Here is a 21,548-nt window from a genome sequence, read left to right as displayed (position 1 = left end):
AATATTTTGATGGCATTGTTTAGTGAACTCTTGTAGAGCAGGCAAAATAATCCATAGTTTTCCTTTTATAGGTCCCAGAACAGCAGAGACAGATCACTTTGAAAACAACTCCAGCTTCTGGTGAAAGAGGAATGTGAGTTTTAGTTCTCTCACAGTTGGTTAATCTGTTTTTTCTTTTAAAGTTTCTTTTAGGGGCGCCTGGGTGGCTCAGTGGGTTAAGCCGCTGCCTTCGGCTCAGGTCATGATCTCAGAGTCCTGGGATCGAGCCCCGCATCGGGCTCTCTGCTCAGCGGGGAGCCTGCTTCCTCCTCTCTCTCTGCCTGCCTCTCTGCCTGCTTGTGATCTCTCTGTCAAATAAATAAATAAAATCTTTAAAAAAAAAAAAATCAAAAAAAAAAATAAAATTTCTTTTAAACTTAAAGCAAGAGTTAGTGATCTTCGAGGAGAAAACAAATCTATATTCTAAAAATATGTATACTAAAGAGTTGTTTATCTGTGCAAAACTTCACCATGTAGTTAACAACCCTTTTTTCCAGAACTCTTGTTTTCACCATACTTTCCTGTCAGGTAGAACTTTGTGACCCAAAAAAACAAGATATCTTTCATCTTTTAGACTTCTAAGAAGCTACTGATTTTCTCTGTGATGTTATGTGATAACAAATTTAGGAAGCTGAGCTAAGACTTAGATTCAGTGATCAACAACTGAGTATATTCTACTTGGTCAGGATGCACCATTATAGAACATTTCTTGCATAGTTTTTAATGCTTAAATTCAAAACTTCTTCAGTAAGAGTTTTAAAATATTTAGTGAACAAAAAATATAGAATTATGCTCTATAATAATCTTTTTTTAATCTGCCAAAAGTACCCAAAGCACATTTGGAAAAATAGAATTAATAGGGTCTGAGTTTATATCTCTATCATACTTACTGAACATTTATTGAAGAAACACATGGTGCCTTTTTTTTCCTTTTTAAAGCTTCATTGAGATATAATTAACAAGCCCCACAATTCACCTATTTAAAGAGTACAACTGGGGCGCCTGGGAGGCTCAGTGGGTTAAGCCTCTGCCTTCGGTTCAGGTCATGATCTCAGGGTCCTGGGATTGATCCCCTCATCGGGCTCTCTGCTCAGTGAGGAGCCTGCTTCCCCCTCTCTTTCTCTGACTGCCTCTCTGCCTACTTGTGATCTCTGTCAAATAAATTAAAAAAAAAAAGTACAACTCAGTGTTTTTTGGTTTATTTATTTATTTAATTTTCTTTGGTTTATTTTTTTTAATTCCAATACAGTTAAAATACAGTGTTATATTAGTTTCAGATGTATTATAGTGATTCAGTGATTCTATATGTTACTTGGTTGCTCATCACAAATGTACTTTTAATCCCCTTCACCTATTTCATATTCTTTGTGTAAACACCCAGTAGTGTATTACTGGATCATATGCCAATTCTATTTTTAATTTTTTAAGGACCCTCCATACTATTTTCCAGAGTGGTTGCACCAATTTACATTCCCCCCAACAATGCACAAGGCTCCCTTTTCTCTACATCCTTGCCAACACTTGTTAATTTTTATCTTTTTGATACTAGCCCTCTGACTTGTGTGAGATGATATCTCATGGTGGTTTTGATTTCCATTTCCCTGATGATTAGTGATACTGAGCATTTTTTCATGTATCTATTAATCATCTGTATGTCTTTTTTGGAGAAACATCTGTTCATGTCTTCTGCCCATTTTTTAATTAGATTATTTGGGTTTTTTTGGTGTTGAATTGCATGAATTCTTTTTTTTTTTTTTGGAATGAATTGTTTAATTTAGATGTTAACTCCTTATCCGGTTCATCCTTTACTGTTTTCTTCTCCCATTCAGTACGGTGTCTTTTTGTTCTTTTTGTTTTGTTAATTGTTTCCTTTACTGTGTAGAAGCCTTTTATTTTGCTGTAATCCCAATGTTTATTTTTGCTTTTGTTTTCTTTGCCTCAGGAGACATAATCTAGAAAAATGTTGCTATGGCCAGTTTCAGAGAAATTACTGCTTGTGCTCTCTTCTAGGCGTTTTCTGGTTCTAGGTCTCATATTTAGGTCTTTAATTCATTTTGAGTTTATTTTTGTGTATGGTCTAAGAATGTGGTCCAGTTTCATTCCTTTGCATGTACTTGTCCAGTTTTCCCAACACTAATTCCTTTAAGACTTCCCATTGTAAATTCTTGCTTCCTTTGTTAATAGATTAATTGACCATATAATCATCGGTTTATTTCTGGGCTCTCTATTCTGTTCCATTGGTGTTGTTTCTGTTTATGTGCTAGTACCATACTGTTTTGATTACTATAATATATCTTGAAATCTGGGATCATGATCTCCAATTTTATTCTTTCTTAAGATTATGTGGTGGGTTTTTTTTTTTTTTATAAAATATATGTACTTTATAAGGGATATTTATAGAAGTTTTTTATGAATCATTATTCTTATATTTTCCCCTCTATAAGTGCCAGCACATCAGACCCACCAACAGCCAATATCAAGCCTACTCCTGTTGTGTCTACTCCAAGTAAAGTGACAGCTGCAGCAATGGCTGGGAATAAATCAACACCCAGGGCTAGTATCCGCCCAATGGTCACACCCGCAACTGTTACAAATCCTACTACTACCCCAACAGCTACAGTGATGCCCACTACGCAAGTAGAATCACAGGAAGGTAAGTAAAATGGGAACAGATCTGATTGGATTGACTGCTTATTTAGATTTATTATGAGAAGATGATAGCAACTTCAAGGATAAATGAGATTTCCACTAAAGCTAAAGTAAAACATATAGTAAAAGTGGGTAGTTAATATTTTCAAGGGTGTGACTCCTAGGATACTCATTAGTGCAGTGAATTTTCTCCCTCTTTCCATTCCCTTCCTTTCTCCTTCCTTTTGAAGCTGAAGAAGGAGGAAAATAACACATTTATAAGTATACAGCATGTTTTTCTAAGGCCAGCAGTTCTACTCCTAATGGTTAAAGACAATGATAGGAAATCTACCTTGGAAAACCATACAAAAAACACTGGTTCACCCAAGATCAGTTTTTCACCAAAACTCTCTGACTTTTTCCACTTTGTTCCCCTGGGTAGCTTCTTACTCATTACTGATGCTTACTAAAAATTTATAATTTGTCTTTGAGCTTCTTTGATTTATTTATCTTAACTAATTGTAATTTAAATAAAATCTTAGGAAGAGTTTTAGATATTTATTTAATTATGCCACCATACACACACTACCATAGCAGGCACATAGGCATCACAAAAAAATGCATGATACATTATGCTTACCCATACAGTTTTTGCTTAGTGAATGGTAAGAGATATGTACACAAATAACTATGCAAAACATTACCAGTTACACAGTAGGGAGGGAAAAATCCAGCTTTGCTAGGAATAGAAAACTTAATACATTAAGTATTGCAATTATTTTTCAGCTATGCAGTCAGAAGGGCCTGTGGAACATGTTCCAGTTTTTGGAAGCACAAGTGGTTCTGTCCGTTCTACTAGTCCTAATGTCCAGCCTTCTATCCCTCAGCCTATTTTAACTGTTCAGCAGCAAACACAGGCTACAGCTTTTGTGCAGCCCACCCAGCAGAGTCATCCTCAGATTGAGCCTGCAAATCAAGAGCTATCCCCCAACATAGTAGAGGTTGTTCAAAGTTCACCAGTTGAGCGGCCTTCTACTTCCACAGCAGTATTTGGCACTGGTAAGCTGGGTTTGATTGATTGATTGATTTTTATTTTTTGGGAAACTTAATTTTAAAATGAAGTTAGAGTAGACCTGTGCATTTATAGTTTCTTGAATGTAAAATACACATCTTGAGTATTCTTTGGACATACTTATTTTCTAATAGGTGTTAGAAAGGACAAATGGATTCCTAACACTTGATTTCATGTTTATTACCAGATCACTCATTTTCATCATTCAGATCTTTCTTCTCCTCCAGTTATTTTGACTGATTTTTAAAGTGATACAACCCCATAACATTATATGTAACTTAATACCGGTTCTGAGAAAAAAGACATGTAAGAGAAGACCATATAAGGATTTTCAAATCTAAACATACAATATAAGTTTTGTTATCATAGGAGTCCTGGGTTTTATAACTATAGAAGGGCTTATGTAAACTTTGCAATTATATCACTACACAATGAATCGAATGCATTGCTGTAAAAGTTGATGGCATTTACTAATCACAGGTGAAATTGATATTATAAGACCATTGATTTAGAGCCTAGGTTGCCCTTTGTTTACAGATATTAGCAGAAGTAAATTACATTGAATTGTTCAGTTAAGTGTTTACTATGTCTTCCTTTAGTTAAATGACCAAACTATTTCAAAAATTAACTCTGTCTCATTGAGTTCACTATCATCCTCTAATTCAAGATTTAAATTATGTAATTTCAAAGTGTCAGCTACCCCAAGTTCTTCTTTGCCTAAACGAACACGTGAAGAAGAAGAGGATAGCACCATAGAAGCATCAGATCAAGTCTCTGATGACACAGTGGAACTGCCTCTTTCAAAGAAGTTGAAAAGTGTTACCCCTGTAGGAACTGAGGTAAAATACTCTTTCAGTTACAACATTATTAGGTGAATGGACCAGACTCCATTACCTAAAAAAACTCCTGTTGAAGTTTCAACTGACAGCTCAGGTGTTGTTGCTGTTGCCAACATTTTTTTTCTAATTCTTAGTATATCTTTAATTATTTGTCAATTCAGTTAAAAAACAGTTATGGAACACCTAGGTGGCTCAGTCAGTTAAGCATCCAACTCTTGATTCAGCTCTCTCAGGGTTATGAGATCGAGCCCTACTTCGGGCTCTGTGCTGGGCGCGAAGCCTGCTGAAGATTCTCTCTCTCCCTCTCCTTCTGTCCCTTCTCCCTGACCTCTCTCTCTCTCTCTCTTAAAATAAACAAAACAAAACACAGTTATAAAAATCTAATTTGTATTCCATTTCAAAGTTGGGTGTTTTTTTAATTCAAAGAATAAAGAGTTTAAGTTTCATGAACATTTTAAACCATTGCTTTCTTTTTCTCAGATTAACCAAAGCTGTATCCCCTTTATTTGCTTTTGTTGAAGCTGAAATTGTAGTGAATTAAGTTTTACTCCAAAACATTAAGACTACTCAGTTAATATAATTAGCATGTATTTAATTAGTGTTTGTAAGTCTTGTTTATACTGAAGAGGAATGTGACTGATTATATCATATAATGTAAGAACATTTATATTGTACTGCTTCATAAAATTAGAGATTGAAGCTTTATTTTATTGAGAGAACTAGCTGAGTAGGTGATCCCTCATCTAGTGAATTGATCTGGTTAACACACTTGTGTGTTACGATTCAGGAAGAAGTTATGGCAGAAGAAAGTACTGATGGAGAGGTAGAAACTCAAGTATATAACCAGGATTCTCAAGATTCTATTGGAGAAGTAAGTAAAACATATTTAAAATAGCAAATTGTTGCTTTTAATGAATGAAATTTGCTTTGACAAATTGAAACATTATTTGGACTTCTTTTTAACTTGATGCTTTTAAACTTAATGGAATATTGGAATTACCATCGCAGTTTCTGCTTTGCTTTACTCTTAATTAGTATACTGCCTTGGAAACGTCATTAAAGAAATTTTTTTTTAACTCAGTCCATTAGGCATCTGTCCATTGGGCATCTGACTCTTGATTTCGGCTCAGAGCATAATCCTCAGGGTCATGAGAATTGAACCCTGACACAGCAATGTGCTCAGCATGGAGTCTGCTTGACACTCTCCCTATGACTGCTCCCCTAGCCCCTGTTCATGCCTGTGCACATGCACTCTAATAAGTAAATAAATAAAATCTTTTTAAAAAAAAATTTTTTGTTTATACTTGGTACAGATTTTGGCAAGCCAAGAGTCATCATGAGTAAAGATTAATCCTGTTGATTATTTGGAGGTATAAATGCTGGCTGTGTCTTGAGTTAATCTATAGTACCCCTTGATGGTCCTCTGTAGCTCTCCCCTCTCTTGCTTCTCTTACTGAATTAAAATAATCTATGAAAGGAATGCACTTGTGTATTTTTTTAATTTTCTGAACTCTAAGGCTTTTCCGGAGGCGCCCTCACTAGGGGAAATGTGTAGACTCTGAAGCTACAAACCATTAGGTTCTGTTCCTGACTATACCACTTAGAAGCTATGTGCTATGGAAAGTCATTGATTCTCTCTAAGCCTTAGTCTTCTTATCTGTTGGAATAATATAACATGATTTTTAGTATTATAAAGTACCTAAAATAGTACCCGCCACACATTATGTGCTCAAAACATTATTTTTCTTTCATCCACTCTGCCACACTAATTGAGAATTCAATTCATAATTTAACTACTACTAATAAAATCATTACTGTGTATGCCAAGTGTTGTTCTAAGAAGTTAGCATTTATTAACAAACTTAATCCTTAACAGCCCTATTGTATGGGTAAATAAACTGATAGTCGAATAAGTAACATACTGAAGTTCTGATAGCACTGAAACTGGAACTTGAACTCAGGCTGTCTAAGTTCTAGTTACGCTCTTTACCCTGAAAGAGTTTTTGCTGGATTAATTTTCATAATCATTTATTCTAAAATTGTCTGTATGAAATTAAGGAGTTATCTCAAGCTAATTAAAAGCAACCATAGATTACAAGTGAATTTTAGTTTCTTAGATGCATTAATTTTTAAGTTAATTTTCCCCGACTAAGAACAGAAAACCAGACCTTAGAGATGAATGCATAGTACTCTAAATGACCTCTATTTCATGTATCCTTCAGAGTGTTGTATCTGAAAAGTGTAATAACAGTTTTGAAATAATATGTGAATTTCTAATTTATTGCCAGACTTGGTTAAGTTACACTAAAATCTTTACAAAGCTTTTCCTTGAGATTGGCAAAATTGTCTATAACTCAGAAGTACCATTTGGCTTCCATTCCATTTTTAGCACTATCTATTGAATGTGTAACAGTTTGTTTTTCTGATTTTCTGACAGTGAAGCAGATGTTCTTTATAAGTGTTGCTTTTCTTGAAATAAGCACGTCCCTTTGAAGCCCATTTTTAATTATATCATGAATTGCTCATTTTTTTCCATTACAGCAAATGTAATCTTTATGAATGAGTTCATAAGACTTTGTTTCAGGCTTGTACAAAAAATAGATTGCCATGTGCTTAACTAAAAAGTAGACATTTAATTTTTTTATAGTAAATTACAAAAATAAAGTTTTAAATTACAGTTTATTTCAGTAGCTAACAAGATGGAATTATGAGGATGAATTAAGCAAAGAATTGTTTTTGTTCCTGATGTCTTTAATGTGGTTTGAAGGCTTAGAATAGTGAGTTTTTAGGAGGAGAAGTGCCTTTGTAAATTTACAGCAATAATAGCTTATTTTGTTTAGTGTGTTTCCTAGACTATTTCTGGTTTGGGGAGTAAACTTTTTTTTTAATAATAATAAGTTGCAGGCCCATGGATATTCTTTTTTCTGACATTGGTTTGCAGCTGCATTGTCATCTCATCACATTGGCTGTTGAACACGTCAAATATAGCTAGTCTGAATTGAGATAAGCTGTGAGTATAAAATACACATTGGGTTTTAAAGACTAAGTACAAATTTTAAAAGGTAGAATATCTGATCAGTAATTTTTAGTTTGATAACATACTGAGATATTTTATATATATTAATATCATTACACTAATTTCACTTGTTTCCTTTTTTAAGTTTGAAATGACTACTAGAAAATTTAAAATCACGTATATGACTCACATTGTGGATGACAATATGTTTCTTTTGAACAACACTGATCTACAATATTCCCCTGGTAGTTATGCATACACATATATTTATATTTATATATATGTAAAAATTTATATTTTATAAATTTATATTTTATAAATATATAATATATATTTAATATATATTATTATATGTATAATATATAAAAATATATAAATTTTATAAATTTATATTTTGCAAATTATATAATTTTATATATATGTAAATATATGTAAATAAATAAAAATGCACATATATATGTAAATATATGTATAAATATACATATATACATACAAATATATAAATATATTTACATATATATATATATATATATATATATATATATATGCATTTTTTTTCTTTTTTAGTGATTAGCCAGTGAGGTTTTCAATAATTCTTCTATAGGAAGACAGTAAAGAAATCCAGTGATTTATTTTCTTTAGCATGTGTTTCAAATTAATTCTGCTTTTTTTGTTTTTTAAGATTTTTTCATTTGTTTTTAGAAAGAGCACATGAGCGAGGGGAAGGGCAGAGGGAGAGGGGGAAGGAATCTCAAGCTGATTCTGTGCTGGGTGTGGAGCCTGACTTGGGGCATGATGCCAGGCTCAATCTCATGACCCTGAGATCATGACCTGAGCCGAAATCAAGAGTTGGACACTTAAACTGAGCCACACAGGTCCTCAAATTTATTCCCTTTTTTTTCTTAATTTTTTGAACAGATTTTATTTATTTACTTCAGAGGGAGAGTGAGAGCACGAGGTGGGGAGGGGCAGAGGGAAAGAGAGAAGCAGACCTCTGCCGAGCAGGGAGCTCTTGGGCTCAATCCCAGGCCCCTGGGACCATGACCTGAGCCGAAGACAACTAACTGAGCCACCCACTGTAATTCTGCTTTTAAAACCATATTTTAAAAATAAAATGCTACCAGTCCACAAGTGTTTTTCTGTCTTAGATATACAGTATCTCACTGGTAGTTTTAGGTATATTTAACATTCTAAATTTTTAAGTTTTCATTTTGTTGCTCTTAAAGGGAGTTACCCAGGGAGATTATACTCCAATGGAAGACAGTGAAGAAACCTCTCAGTCTCTACAAATAGACCTTGGACCCCTTCAGTCAGATCAGCAAACAACAACTTCATCCCAAGATGGTCAGGGCAAAGGAGATGATGTCATTGTGATTGACAGTGATGATGAAGAAGAGGATGATGATGAAAATGATGGGGAACATGAGGTAAATCATCCATTGTTTTTAAACTGCTGGATGAAATGCCCAAATCCTTACAACTTCTAATTCATCAACCAGTAACATCTGCTTCCCTGTCAGTTTAAATAGATTATTTTGCCTTTTTTATCCAAATAGTTCTGAAATTAACATTTTATAATGAAATTGAGCATAGAGCAAGTGATGAAAAAAATCCATCTTTTTTCATTGCTAAGCCCTTTAGGATTTGCTAAATTTGTTAATTAAACTTAATTTTAAATCTTATTGATAAGAGATTGGATTTAATTATAAGCTCTATCATTTCTAGAGATAAGAAGAGAGTAAGATTTTTTTTTCTTATATAGTCCCGTAATTTTTTTCAAAAAACAATGGAGGGTTTTTTGTGGGTGTTTCTTTGCTAATTGAAGCATATTTTAAGTGAAACTATATTTTATTTTGGGAATTAAACCTATATTGACATCCACTCATTTTAGAACCTTTCATTAATCAATGCTTTTTAAAAGCTCATAGTGTAGTATAATTTCATGATTTGTTTTCTTTGATTCCTCCCTTTAAATTTAGATTATTGTACTCATTCCAGTAAGCCTCACAATTTTGATATTTGCTGCCACTAAATGTAATCCATACAGTTCTCGAGACAGCTCCTGTGTCCTGATCAGTGGTGTGTCAAAAAACTTTTTAGATATGCTATCAAGAAGTACAGAACATGTGTGCTACATCTAAGATCTTTGTTTTTCCTTGGGCATGTGTCTACTAGGATTACGAGGAGGATGAAGATGATGATGACGATGATGAAGACGACACAGGGATGGGAGATGAGGGTGAGGACAGTAACGAAGGCACCGGCAGTGCAGACGGCAATGATGGATACGAAGCTGATGATGCTGAGGTAACTGGCTGGGATTTTGATCATCCACTTCCTTCAAGAACTTCGTAGAAAACATAATGTTTTCCAAGGATACTCACAGACCTATATTCTCAGAACACTAAAACTTTTTATACCTTTTGGGTTTTTTGTTTGTTGTTACTGTGGTTTAGTTGTTATGTTTTAAGATAATTGTTTGATTTATTTGCTCTTAGTCACCATATTTTGTTTATAGGGCGGTGATGGGACTGATCCAGGTACAGAAACAGAAGAAAGTATGGGCGGAGGTGAGAGCAATCAGAGAGCTGCTGATTCTCAAAACAGTGGTGAGACCTTTTTTCATCTCTTTTTAACTGGATGCTTCTGGTAGTGTCTTCTAAATTAGGATTGCATTTAATTATGTAGGAAATAACACTCAGTAAATTGGCAAGAGATTAGCTTATTTCTAGTTTTGCTACTATTATCTTACAAAGTCTACTATATCACTCTGCAGTCATAGTGTCTTTTCTAATACATCAAGCTTCTTTAAGATTCCAGCGCTCTGAAATCTGTAAAGTATTATAAGTACAGTGTGTTGCTGGTCTTTTTACTAAGTGGAAAAGTTAAATTAGGGACCTCTAACAGCAGTATTAGCAGTTCACAGTCAGAAGAGGTTGTCTGAATCAAGCCCACATTTGAAGGTTTATGGGTATTGGAGCTTTCCTGGTTGACTGGTTTTCCATTGAATAAAAGATATTTTAGTCACTGTGACATTCTTTTGTTAAACATTTGAAAGGATGAGTCCAGACCTCACTGAAATGTTAGGTATTAAAGGATTATGGAAATCATAGAAAATAATTTTATTTTAGAATCTTTTTAAAATGTGTTTTAAGGAATTGGTAATCATCTGGTATATTATTCTGATTTTACAGGTAATACTGAGCTAAAATCATAAATGGTAACATAGTAAAACCTTATATATTTAGACTGTTGAGAAAACAGTGTGTCTGAGTTTCTATATAAGCCTATGTGTATAAGAATGCAAGGTACATGCTTCTTTGAATTAAGATAAAGCAAGGGTATAAGCAACCTTTCAACTTTAAAGTTTTTTAAGAAAAAAATATTAATCCTTTATACTAAAAAATAGTACTGCTTTCTAAGGGACATAAGGAGAGAGATTAATGATACTTTGGCCCATAATTTATATTTTTTTTTTTTAAAGATTTTATTTATTTATTTGACAGAGAGAAATCACAAGTAAGCAGAGAGGCAGGCAGAGAGAGAGGAGGAAGCAGGCTCCCCGCTGAGCAGAAAGCCCGATGTGGGGCTCGAACCCAGGACCTGGGATCATGACCTGAGCCGAAGGCAGCAGCTTAACCCACTGAGCCACCCAGGCGCCCCCCATAATTTATATTTTATAAAACACTTTGTGGGTTTAAGAAACATCTTGTGTGTGTCATATAGTTGGGATACAGGAGGAAGTATTTTTTGCCTCCTTTGGTATTATCACTAAAAGTTAAGTTTTTGCGGGGCTAGTGTTCATAGCCATTTCTCCCATATACAAAGCATACAGTAGATGCTCATTGAATCCCTTTGAAGACTTTGTTATTTACAGTCATGCAAAAATAGGCCCAATGCTCTGGATAAAATTAAATTAGTGGATGGATTTGGTATATTGCCAGAAAGTTACAAAAAGAGTGCTTTTCTTGAGCAACTGTACTTGTATTAAATCACAGTTGACCCTTGAGCAGTGCCGGGGTTAGGGACTCCAAACCCCCTGCATAGTCAAATATTCATATATAACTTTTCATTTCCCAAAAACTTGACTACTGATAGCCAACTATGGACCCAGAAGCCTTACTGATATCATTAAAATAGTTGATTAACATGTATTTGTAGTTTATCCTACTATAATCTTACAGTAAGTAAGTAAGCTGGAGAAAAGAAAACATTATTAAGACAATCATAAGGAGGAGAAAATACATTTATAGTATGTACTATAAAAAAATCCCCCGAGGAACCCTCCTACACTGTTGGTGGGAATGCAAGCTGGTGCAACCACTCTGGAAAACAGCATAGAGGTTCCTCAAAATGTTGAAAATAGAACTACCCTATGACCCAGCAATTGCACTGCTGGGTATTTACCCTAAAGAGACAAACGTAGTGATCCGAAGGGGCACGTGCACCCGAATGTTTATAGCAACAATGTCCAAACATTGGACATAGGAAAGAACCTAGATGTCCATCAACAGACGAATAGATAAAGAAGATGTGGTATATATACACAATGGAATACTATGCAGCCATCAAAAGAAATGAAATCTTGCCATTTGCGACGACGTGGATGGAACTAGAGGGTATCATGCTTAGCGAAATAAGTCAATCGGAGAAAGACAACTATCATATGATCTCCCTGATATGAGGGAGAGGAGATGCAACATGGGGGGTTGAGGGGGTAGGAGAAGAGTAAATGAAACAAGATGGGATTGGGAGTGAGACAAACCATAAGTGACTCTTAATCTCACAAAACAAACTGAGGGTTGATGGGGGGAGGGGGGTTGGGAGAGGGGGGGTGGGGTTATGGATATTGGGGAGGGTATGTGCTATGGTGAGTGCTGTGAAGTGTGTAAACCTGGCGATTCACAGACCTGTACCCCTGGGGATAAAAATATATGTTTATAAAAAATAAAATTTTTTAAAAAATCCCCCGAAAGTGAACTTGTGTAGTTCAAAGCCATGTTGTTCAAGGGTCACCTGTGTTCAATTCTTAAAATAAGCTTATCAGTTTAGGTACCAGATAAGAGTCTGAGAGTGAGTGCCTAGCTGGCTCAGTCAGTAGAGCATGCGACTCTTGAGTTTGGGGTTATAAATTTGAGCCCCATGTTGGGTGTAGAGGTTAGCCAGAATCCGATTCCAGAACTTTAAAACCACTAAATTCTGATAGCCTACTTTCGCAGTGAGAGACAGCTTCTGTTGTTTCTAGCATGTATGTAGAAGACCTAGACATGTGAAGAACCATTGAAATTCAAAGTTTAAGAAATCCGGAATACAAACATTATCTTTTAATTAATTCCATTAGCCAACCTAAGAAATAGACTCGAAGAGGTTAGGGGACTTGCCTTAAGCCATACAGCTGATAATTACACTCCCATTCTCCACACCTCACTTCTTTCCTTCTGAAAGTATTGGTGAGGTGAACATTCCTAGTGGTGGTGTTTAACTCTAGGGAATTGTCCCAGTTATTCTGTGGTAAATTTAATAGTTCAAAATAAGCTTCTCTTTTCCTGTAGGTGAAGGTAATACAGGTACTGCAGAGTCCTCTTTTTCCCAGGACATTTCTAGAGAACAGCAGCCATCATCAGCATCTGAAAGACAGACTCCTCGAGCACCTCAGTCTCCAAGACGCCCCCCACACCCTCTTCCACCACGACTCACCATTCATGCTCCACCTCAAGAACTGGGGCCACCAGTTCAGGTAGTAAAAATATTAGTTAATCTGAAAAATCTTGGCTTTATCTTTCCTTCTTTGCATTAGATACTCCTTTTTCCAGAAATTAAGTGAATGTTTTAATGTTTTAGCGTATTTTTATAAACTTTTTTGAACTGAAATGAATCTCTTATTTTTCTTGAAATACAGCAGTAGTTTAGTTTACTTCATAAGTAAAGTGAACTTTGGAAAGGGCAAGGCTTACTAAAAGTTGTGTATAAATTGAAATAGTTACAATTCTAGCAAATAAAGATCCAGTCACTCTTTGTACAGATTAAAAAAGAAAAAGGGTCTCTTGGATTTTAATTAAAGTAAATTTTATTTTAGCAGCTAACTACCATGTATTTTGAAGGTATCTTTCTCTAAGATGCGTGTGTGTGTTTGTTGTTGTTGTTGTTTTCAAAAAGAAATTTCTGTTCTGCTTCAGAGACATTTTTTCTTTCATTTTTTTTCAGTAATACATGTTAACTTCCACTCTTATAATTAAGGAAAGGATGCATGACCCTCAAATGTAGCACCCTTTATAATAGGGTTGGACATCTCTTAATCAGAAACTTGCAGAAACAGCAGGAAAACTACAAAGGCTTTTAGTAATCTAGCTTGAGTCTTATCCTGTAACATAGTGTACTAAAAACTGCCAAGTGAGACTCTACTAAAATACCACAGATGAAAATAACCTCATTCTTTAAAAATATAAAGTCTTAATGGATTGTGTGTGGATCCTGCAAAATATACCAAATCTACCAATTTAGAATTGTCCAAATTGGGGAACAGTTTATATGAAGACAGTATTGCTGTTTGAACTCCAAAGGATAATTAAGCTTTAAGATCCAAAGACATACTTAACTAATGTTTTAGGTTAAGGAAATAGAAACTAGATTAGTTACATACAAATAAAATAGGATCAGAGATTGGATTGGTTTTAAATATTGGTTAATATTTTGTGTTGGTTAATAAAAATATTTGGTGGTTTATGTAGTCTCTACCATTAAAAATTTATCACTGTTTACTTATTTATTTAAAGATTTTATTTATTTGAGAGAGAGAGAGAATGAGAGAGAGCACGAGAGCAGGGAGGGTCAGAGGGAGAAGCAGACTGCCCACCAAGAAGGGAGCCCGATGTGGGACTTGATCCCGGGACTCTAGGATCATGACCTCACCTGCAGGCAGTCGCCCAACCAACTGCGCCATCCACACGTCCAAAAATTTATCACTATTTAAAACAGAATTCTTTAGTGCAAACATTAGCAAATTTTCCTGAGAAGATATACTGATGGTTGTATTATCTGCTAACATTTCAGTTCTCTTGTTACCATTGTAATAAGCTGTATCTGTTGGTACTTGGTTCTTGTTTTATTGCCTGATTCCTTGAAACAAATATAATTCCTTTCTTGACAGAGAATTCAGATGACTCGGAGACAGTCTGTTGGACGGGGGCTTCAGTTGACTCCCGGAATTGGTGGCATGGTAACTATCTACCCGTTACGTAAAAGTGACTCATTTGTTTAGCAAATAAGTGTATAGTTCATATGTATGGTTCTGTCATACCTGTTTATTCCCCCATTTCTGTCTTTGTTTTAGCAGCAGCATTTTTTTGATGATGAAGACAGAACAGTTCCAAGTACCCCAACTCTTGTGGTGCCACATCGTACTGATGGATTTGCTGAAGCAATTCAGTAAGTTAATGAAAGAGAAACACATTTTGTGACTAATTTCTTCCTGTTTCCCTGTCAGTTTCTTTACATTTGGTAGATTCATTATGTGTTGAGTACTCTATTGTGTACTAAGCACTTGTGGTAGGAGGGTTGAGGATATAGTGTTGGGGAAAATTATATAAAGGTGAGTGAAGTGGGGGCACCTGGGTGGCTTAGTGGGTTAAGTGTCGGACTCTTGATATCAGCTCAGGTCACGATCTCAGGGTCGTGAGATCGAGCCCCGTGTCAGGCTCCAAGCTTAGCATAGAGCCTGCTTATGATTCTGTCTCCTTCTCCTTCTGCCCCTACACCTATCCTCCACCCCAGCTCATGCACTGTGCACGCATTCTCTCTCTTTAAAAAAAAAAAAAAGGTGAATGAAATATAGTTGCTGCCATTAGGAATTTGAAACATAAAGGCAGAATAACAGTGGTTAAGACACAGACTTCAGGGGTACCTGGATGGCTTCGTCGGTTGAGTGTCTGCCTTTAGCTCAGGTCATGATCCCAGGGGTCCTGGGATTGAGCTCCACATTGGGCTCCCTGCTCAGCAGGGAGTCTACTAGTCTGCTTCTCTTTTTGCCCTTCCCCCCAATGCTTGCAATCTCAGATAATTTTTAAAAGAACAAAACAAAAAAATACACAGACTTCAGAGTCAGAATATTGTACTGCTTACTAGTGTATCAGGTTATTTAGGTTCTCTATTCCTGAGTATCCTCATTTACTAAGGGGAATAATAACACAATAATTCCTACCATGTAAGTTGTGAGAAGTAAGTGAACTGAATTTATGCTAACATATTTAAAATATTTCCTGGCACATAGTAAACACTGTGCAGATGTTGATGAAGGTGTTGGTAATGACAGTGACCGTGATGAGATGATATTATTTCAAAAGCCAAGCATATGAGGAACTAATTGTTACCCAAACAATCTAGAAGAATAAAAGCATAAGCAATAGGCTTAAGACAAAAAAAGTGATTTATTCCAGCAATCAGGAGGAAGGAATCTGAGACCGCTTAATGAGGACAACATTGAGTTGAGTCTTGGAAAAGAACACCTGACACTTACCGAACATTTCCATGAATCAGTTTATTTAATCTTTATAGCTATGAGAGTGGACACCATTAATGTTCACTTTTACAGATTAGGAAGCACAGAGTTGTTAACAAATTTGTGAAAGTTCAGACAGCCAGAAAGTGGCAGTTTTTGGTTTAAACCAGTTGGTCTGGGTCTAGAACCTAAGTTAACTACGCTATATGACTACTTTTAAAGGATAAAAAAGCTTTCTGTGTGAAGTACACGTTTAATTGTGGCTGATGTATTAGCTGCATACCAAGATGTAATTGAGTATCAGAATGAAAAAGTTTCCACAAACTTGGGAAAAGATTGATTGTTCTGTAGTATATGGTAACATATAGCCAGACATTCAAAACCTTCCTTTTTTCTTAAGATTTTATTTATTTATTTGACAGAGAGAGCACAAGCAGGGGGAGTGTGAGAGGGAGAAGCAGTCTCCCTACTGAGCAGGGAGCCCGATGTGGGACTGGGATCATGACCTGAGCGAAAAGCAGATGCCCAACCAACTGAGCCACCCAGCCACCCCAAAACCTTTTTTTTTTTAAAGATTATTTATTGATTTATTAATTTGAGAGAGAGAGTGTGCATGTACATGCAGAATCAGGGAGAGAGGGGAAGGAGAAGAACAAGCTCCATGCCAAGAGCAGAGCCTGAGACGAAGCTCGATCCCATGACCCTGGGATCACGACCTGAGCCGAAACCGAGAGGCTGACGCTCAACTGACTGAGCCACTCAAGCACCCCTATCAAAACCTATTTTAAACTTGTGCAGTTTACCATAACTCATCTTGATTAACACAGTTGTACATTCACTGTCTGCCCCTCCCTTCTGGAAGTCAGCCTGTCAGAAGCAGACACCAATAAACAGGTTCTGAGTGACAGCCAGTCAGCAGATTCTTGCATAGCTCAGAATGCAAGACTCTTATATCGTAGGATAATTTTATGAAAATAAATTTTAAAATCCACCTGAAAGAGAATGTCCTTAACTAAAGCAATAATGTTGATGTGGAAAAGAAAATAAAGAGTTAATTACAGACATAAAATCCATAAACATTAGTGACTGGCTAGTGAAAATAAAGAGTTAATTACAGACATAAAATCGATAAACATTAGTGACTGGCTAGTGAAGAAAGGTAGGGTTGGGAGTGGGCAAAGAGAGATAATGCTGTTTTATATCCTAGATTGTGGGCGGGAAGATGGATGATAGTGTTATTAGAACAAGGGGAAAACAGGTGTCTAGCCAGCTAATAATAGAATTTTTCTAGACTTTGGGAACCATCTTGTGAGCTCTTTCAGATAAGAAATGGGCTAGAGGTGACTTGATTGATCTATGGCTCAACAGTGAAAACTAAGATAAAACTTCGTCTTGTGACTTCATTCTCTTTTTCTGGTGCATCTCATTTTAGATTTGTGTTGTTTTTAGTGTATCTACATGGAATTAGATATCCAGCAGATTCAGGAAATGTGAGGCATAGTTCAAGAGACCTGAAAGTTACATGTAAATTGCATATATATAAATCATGTGTAATATTATTAAATTCATTCACAACTCATATTTTGAGAATATTATTATAAGGATTTCTATATCAACTTTACTTCAGTCTGGTTTTTTTCCTGCTTTATGATTATTCTTCCTTCTCTTGTATTGTTTTCCCTTGTTGTGGTTTAAACAAGGTAACTTTAAATTTTATCTTAAGTTCATTTTTTTCTCTTTAGTTCCCCACAGGTTGCTGGTGTCCCTAGATTCCGGTTTGGGCCGCCTGAAGATATGCCACAGACAAGTTCAAGTCACTCTGATCTTGGCCAGCTTGCTTCTCAAGGAGGTAAGTAGATAAATAAATGCTTAGATTTCCTGGGTTCATGAATATTCAGTAATAAGCTATTCTGATGGGATTTTTTTAAGTGAGCAAATACAAATTTTTTAAGTTGGTATCTAATTCCTATGCAAACTTATAGAAGAAGCTATATTTACTACACGTTCAACGTTGTTTTACATATAAATCTTACCTTTTCAACAAAATTCTAAGTTCTTTGAGCATAAAGAGTAGCTTTTACATTTATTATCTCTTTGGCTCCTAGTACAGTGTCGTATGTCTACTAAGTATTCAGGAATATTTATTGAACCAGTATAAATACATAGGTACTCTGAGTCATTTTAAAGTTGTCGGAAGGAATGCAGCATATTTATATTTGCTTTGATACTTAACATTCCTAGTTAAATGTATAAAACTAGTTAGATATTTTCCACGAACATTAAAAGTAAGAAAAAAAAAATACTTAAAATATATGGAATAAAATGACCCCTAAATTAAGTAATAGTAGTTGGTTGTTGAACATGAATTGTGCTCTTTGTGGAATTAATTACCTTTTAATCCTCAGTCAGCATCCATATAACCAGGTAGATTTGTGGGAAGCTATATGGCATTTTATTAAGTGAGTAAGGAATGCATACTACTGTTACAATAAGCCCCCAATAAAGATTAATCTGTGGCCCTCATATAAGTCATATATCTTTTTTTTTTTTTTTAAAGATTTTATTTCTTTATTTGACAGAGAGAAATCACAAGTAAGCAGAGAGGCAGGCAGAGAGAGAGAGGAGGAAGCAGGCTCCCTGCTGAGCAGAAAGTCCAATGTGGGGCTTGAACCCAGGACCTGGGATCATGACCTGAGCCGAAGGCAGCGGCTTAACCCACTGAGCCACCCAGGCGCCCCAAGTCATATATCTTTTATATAAATTTAAATTTTTGTATGGCTCTTTATTTTATAGGACAATTAAGGCTTGGAAGACAGATCTAGGCTTAAATTGGAATTCTACTATTTACTACCTTTGTAACTTTGGGGAAGTTAATCAACCTCCTAGAAATTTCCAATTTTTTTAGGAAAAAGGGGAGGAGTAATATCTTGTAGTTTTGGTGAGTAGACTCAGCCATGGTACCAGATTCATAGTTGTGTACCCAATAAAGTTAGTTTATATCAACCCATAAAGAGCAGCATTTTAGGTATTTTTTCAGAGGATGCTGAATGTTTGTAAACCTAAAGGATGTGTTTCATTTACGTTTATATTTTTGAGAGATTGATTTTTGCCTGATGGGTGAATTATGGGCTTCAGCAAAGTTGGGTGTCTACTGATTTCATGTTTTCCTTTCAGATACCTGGCATATTGATAGTTCTGTGTTCTTTCAATCATTCATTAATATTTAGAATTGTCTTTAGGTTTAGGAATGTATGAAACACCCCTCTTCCTCGCTCATGAAGAAGAGTCAGGTGGCCGAAGTGTTCCCACTACCCCTCTGCAAGTAGCGGCCCCGGGTGCGTACCACAGGCGGACTGATGGATGATGTGCTTTAGTGGTAAAATGGAAAACTGTGTGACACCTTCTGGCTAAAAATTAGGTAAACCACCTAGTTAAAGTATTCTTTTCTTTTCATTTTGAAGTGACGGTGTTTACTGAGAGTACCACGTCTGATGCTTCAGAGCATGCCTCTCAGTCCGTTCCCATGGTGACAACATCCACTGGCACTTTATCCACCACAAATGAAACAGCAACAGGTGATGATGGGGATGAAGTATTTGTGGAGGCAGAATCTGAAGGGTAAGTATTTACTTTATAATTTCTGCTTGCTTTAGACTTTGACACTTGTTTTCCTTTAGCCAGGAAGCAGTTTGTTGAGCTCGATTTTTAGTAGCATCCCATTACAAAACTAAACCAAGCCATACTTTTCGGAAGACTGATTTCTGCATGTAGTGGTATATTGTAGGGCTTGGATGTTATGACAGCAGACAAGTAATTTTTGCAATGTTTATCGCCCTGAAAATTACATGATGTAGTCTAGAAAAATGTTTCTTTAAAATCACTGATACCTTTCAATTCATGCAGCTGCTTGGACTTTCCCTAAGAAAGAAGTCTTTCTGTGAAAATTAGGAAATGACTAACTTTCCATTTTATAGTGGGCTCTCAAGTGAGCCGCACTTACTCTTTCTTTTGTGCACTTAGAACTTGATGTCTGAAATACTGACTTCTTAAAAATCATAAATTTTCTAGTAGTTTTTAAGACCTGATTGCATTTTAACACATCAGTTATAAACAAAGTTTAACAAAAGAAGTGTTTTATGACACAACTTCTGGATTTTTTTTTTTTTTTTTTTTAAGTCAAAGGGTGTAGAGTTATTTCATGCAAAAAACCACTAGACACTGGTCTCGGAGAAATATTTAGCTTTCAAAGCAGAACCTAATTCTTTACAAAATAAAAAAGTTGGACTATGTAGAGGCACAGCTAGAAGTAGAAAACAGATTTGCTAGGTAGAGCTCAAAGATTTTGTTTTATTTAGCAGTATTTACTTGGATAATTATACACCAATTCTAGTATATGAGGGAAAAAAGTAAGCCCATTATTATGCTCCAACATAGTGCTACTTAATTCTGGGGGGACTACAGACCCTGCTAAGAATACCAGTTGCCATTAATTTTATATCATGTATGCAAGACACTTTAGATATGTCATTTCTGGGGTGCCTGAGTGGCTCAGTCATTAAGCATCTGCCTTCAGCTCAGGTCATGATCCCAGGGTCCTGGGTTCAAGCCCCACATCAGGCTCTCTGCTCAGCGGGAAGCCTGCTTCTCCCTCTCCCATTCCCCTGCTTGTATTCCCTCTCTCACTATCTCTCTCTCTCTCTCTCTGTCAAATAAATAAGTAAATAAAAAGATATGTCATTCCTAACCTACACAAAATCTTTGCAAAGTATTCCATTTACAGTGAGAAAGCTCAGACTCAGAACATGTTAAAATAACTTGCTTAGGTCACTGGTAACTGGTTTAGACTGGATTTGACCTGTGACTTCAGCCCCATGCACTTCGTCCTTCAGTAGCACTTCTCAACTTCAGCAGGTAGTCATGAGAGAGATCTTTCAGAGACGTTGTTACTAATGACTGCCCTGAAGCTTGCAGATGACAAAACTGGAGCAGATTGAACTTATTTTTGGACTATTCTTTCCCTTACTTGTGTTTTGATGTGCTTTATTGAATGGGAGAGAGACTGTTTTACTGAATGGGGAGAGAGTTAACAGTGTTGAGCCAGGAATTCACGTACCCGCAGCATGTCTCCTCTGGGCTAGAGCCCATGGTGAGTTAGTGGTAGGTTGTTGAAGAGACTTGTGAGTTATTTTAGTACTTTGCCTTCCTAGAAAACTGTTTTGAGATTTCAAAAATCTGTATAATGTATCTCGTGCAAATATTGTCAAGAATGTGTACATCCTTTGTCAAAAGGGAAAAAATAACAAAGAAGGGAAATAAAAACTAAAATTGGAACATGTCCTAGTGAGAAGAGGAATAAGAAGAAAACAGTTTGAGCTGTCTTTTCCCCTGCTCCTTTAAAAAAAAATACACAGTTACCAATATTAAGAGTCTGCAGTTTTTTATTTAAGTGATAAACTGTAT

At 35.8% G+C, this 21,548-nt stretch overlaps 1 protein-coding gene across 3 annotated transcripts in view; it reads left to right on the top strand.

The window, feature by feature from the left end:
* Window positions 1-21,548, top strand: part of TPR (translocated promoter region, nuclear basket protein) — a 68,677-nt gene that overhangs the window by 43,499 nt on the left and 3,630 nt on the right. Inside the window, exons 36-49 of one of the 3 annotated variants that reach the window (XM_047705656.1) lie at window positions 72-133; window positions 2,484-2,692; window positions 3,454-3,726; window positions 4,430-4,578; window positions 5,366-5,449; window positions 8,821-9,021; window positions 9,770-9,901; window positions 10,113-10,203; window positions 13,147-13,331; window positions 14,742-14,810; window positions 14,928-15,019; window positions 17,831-17,937; window positions 19,316-19,423; window positions 19,550-19,706. In XM_047705656.1, coding sequence (XP_047561612.1) covers window positions 72-133; window positions 2,484-2,692; window positions 3,454-3,726; window positions 4,430-4,578; window positions 5,366-5,449; window positions 8,821-9,021; window positions 9,770-9,901; window positions 10,113-10,203; window positions 13,147-13,331; window positions 14,742-14,810; window positions 14,928-15,019; window positions 17,831-17,937; window positions 19,316-19,423; window positions 19,550-19,706 — 1,919 coding nt within the window. Of the gene's footprint in view, window positions 1-71; window positions 134-2,483; window positions 2,693-3,453; window positions 3,727-4,429; window positions 4,579-5,365; window positions 5,450-8,820; window positions 9,022-9,769; window positions 9,902-10,112; window positions 10,204-13,146; window positions 13,332-14,741; window positions 14,811-14,924; window positions 15,020-17,830; window positions 17,938-19,315; window positions 19,424-19,549; window positions 19,707-21,548 lie in introns of all 3 variants that reach the window. The other 2 variants (XM_047705655.1, XM_047705657.1) reach the window with 2 other exon arrangements.

The sequence above is a fragment of the Lutra lutra genome, chromosome 15 (assembly GCF_902655055.1).
Source record: "Lutra lutra chromosome 15, mLutLut1.2, whole genome shotgun sequence".
Lineage (NCBI taxonomy): Eukaryota > Metazoa > Chordata > Mammalia > Carnivora > Mustelidae > Lutra > Lutra lutra.
This window is presented reverse-complemented; position numbering and strand designations above follow the sequence as displayed.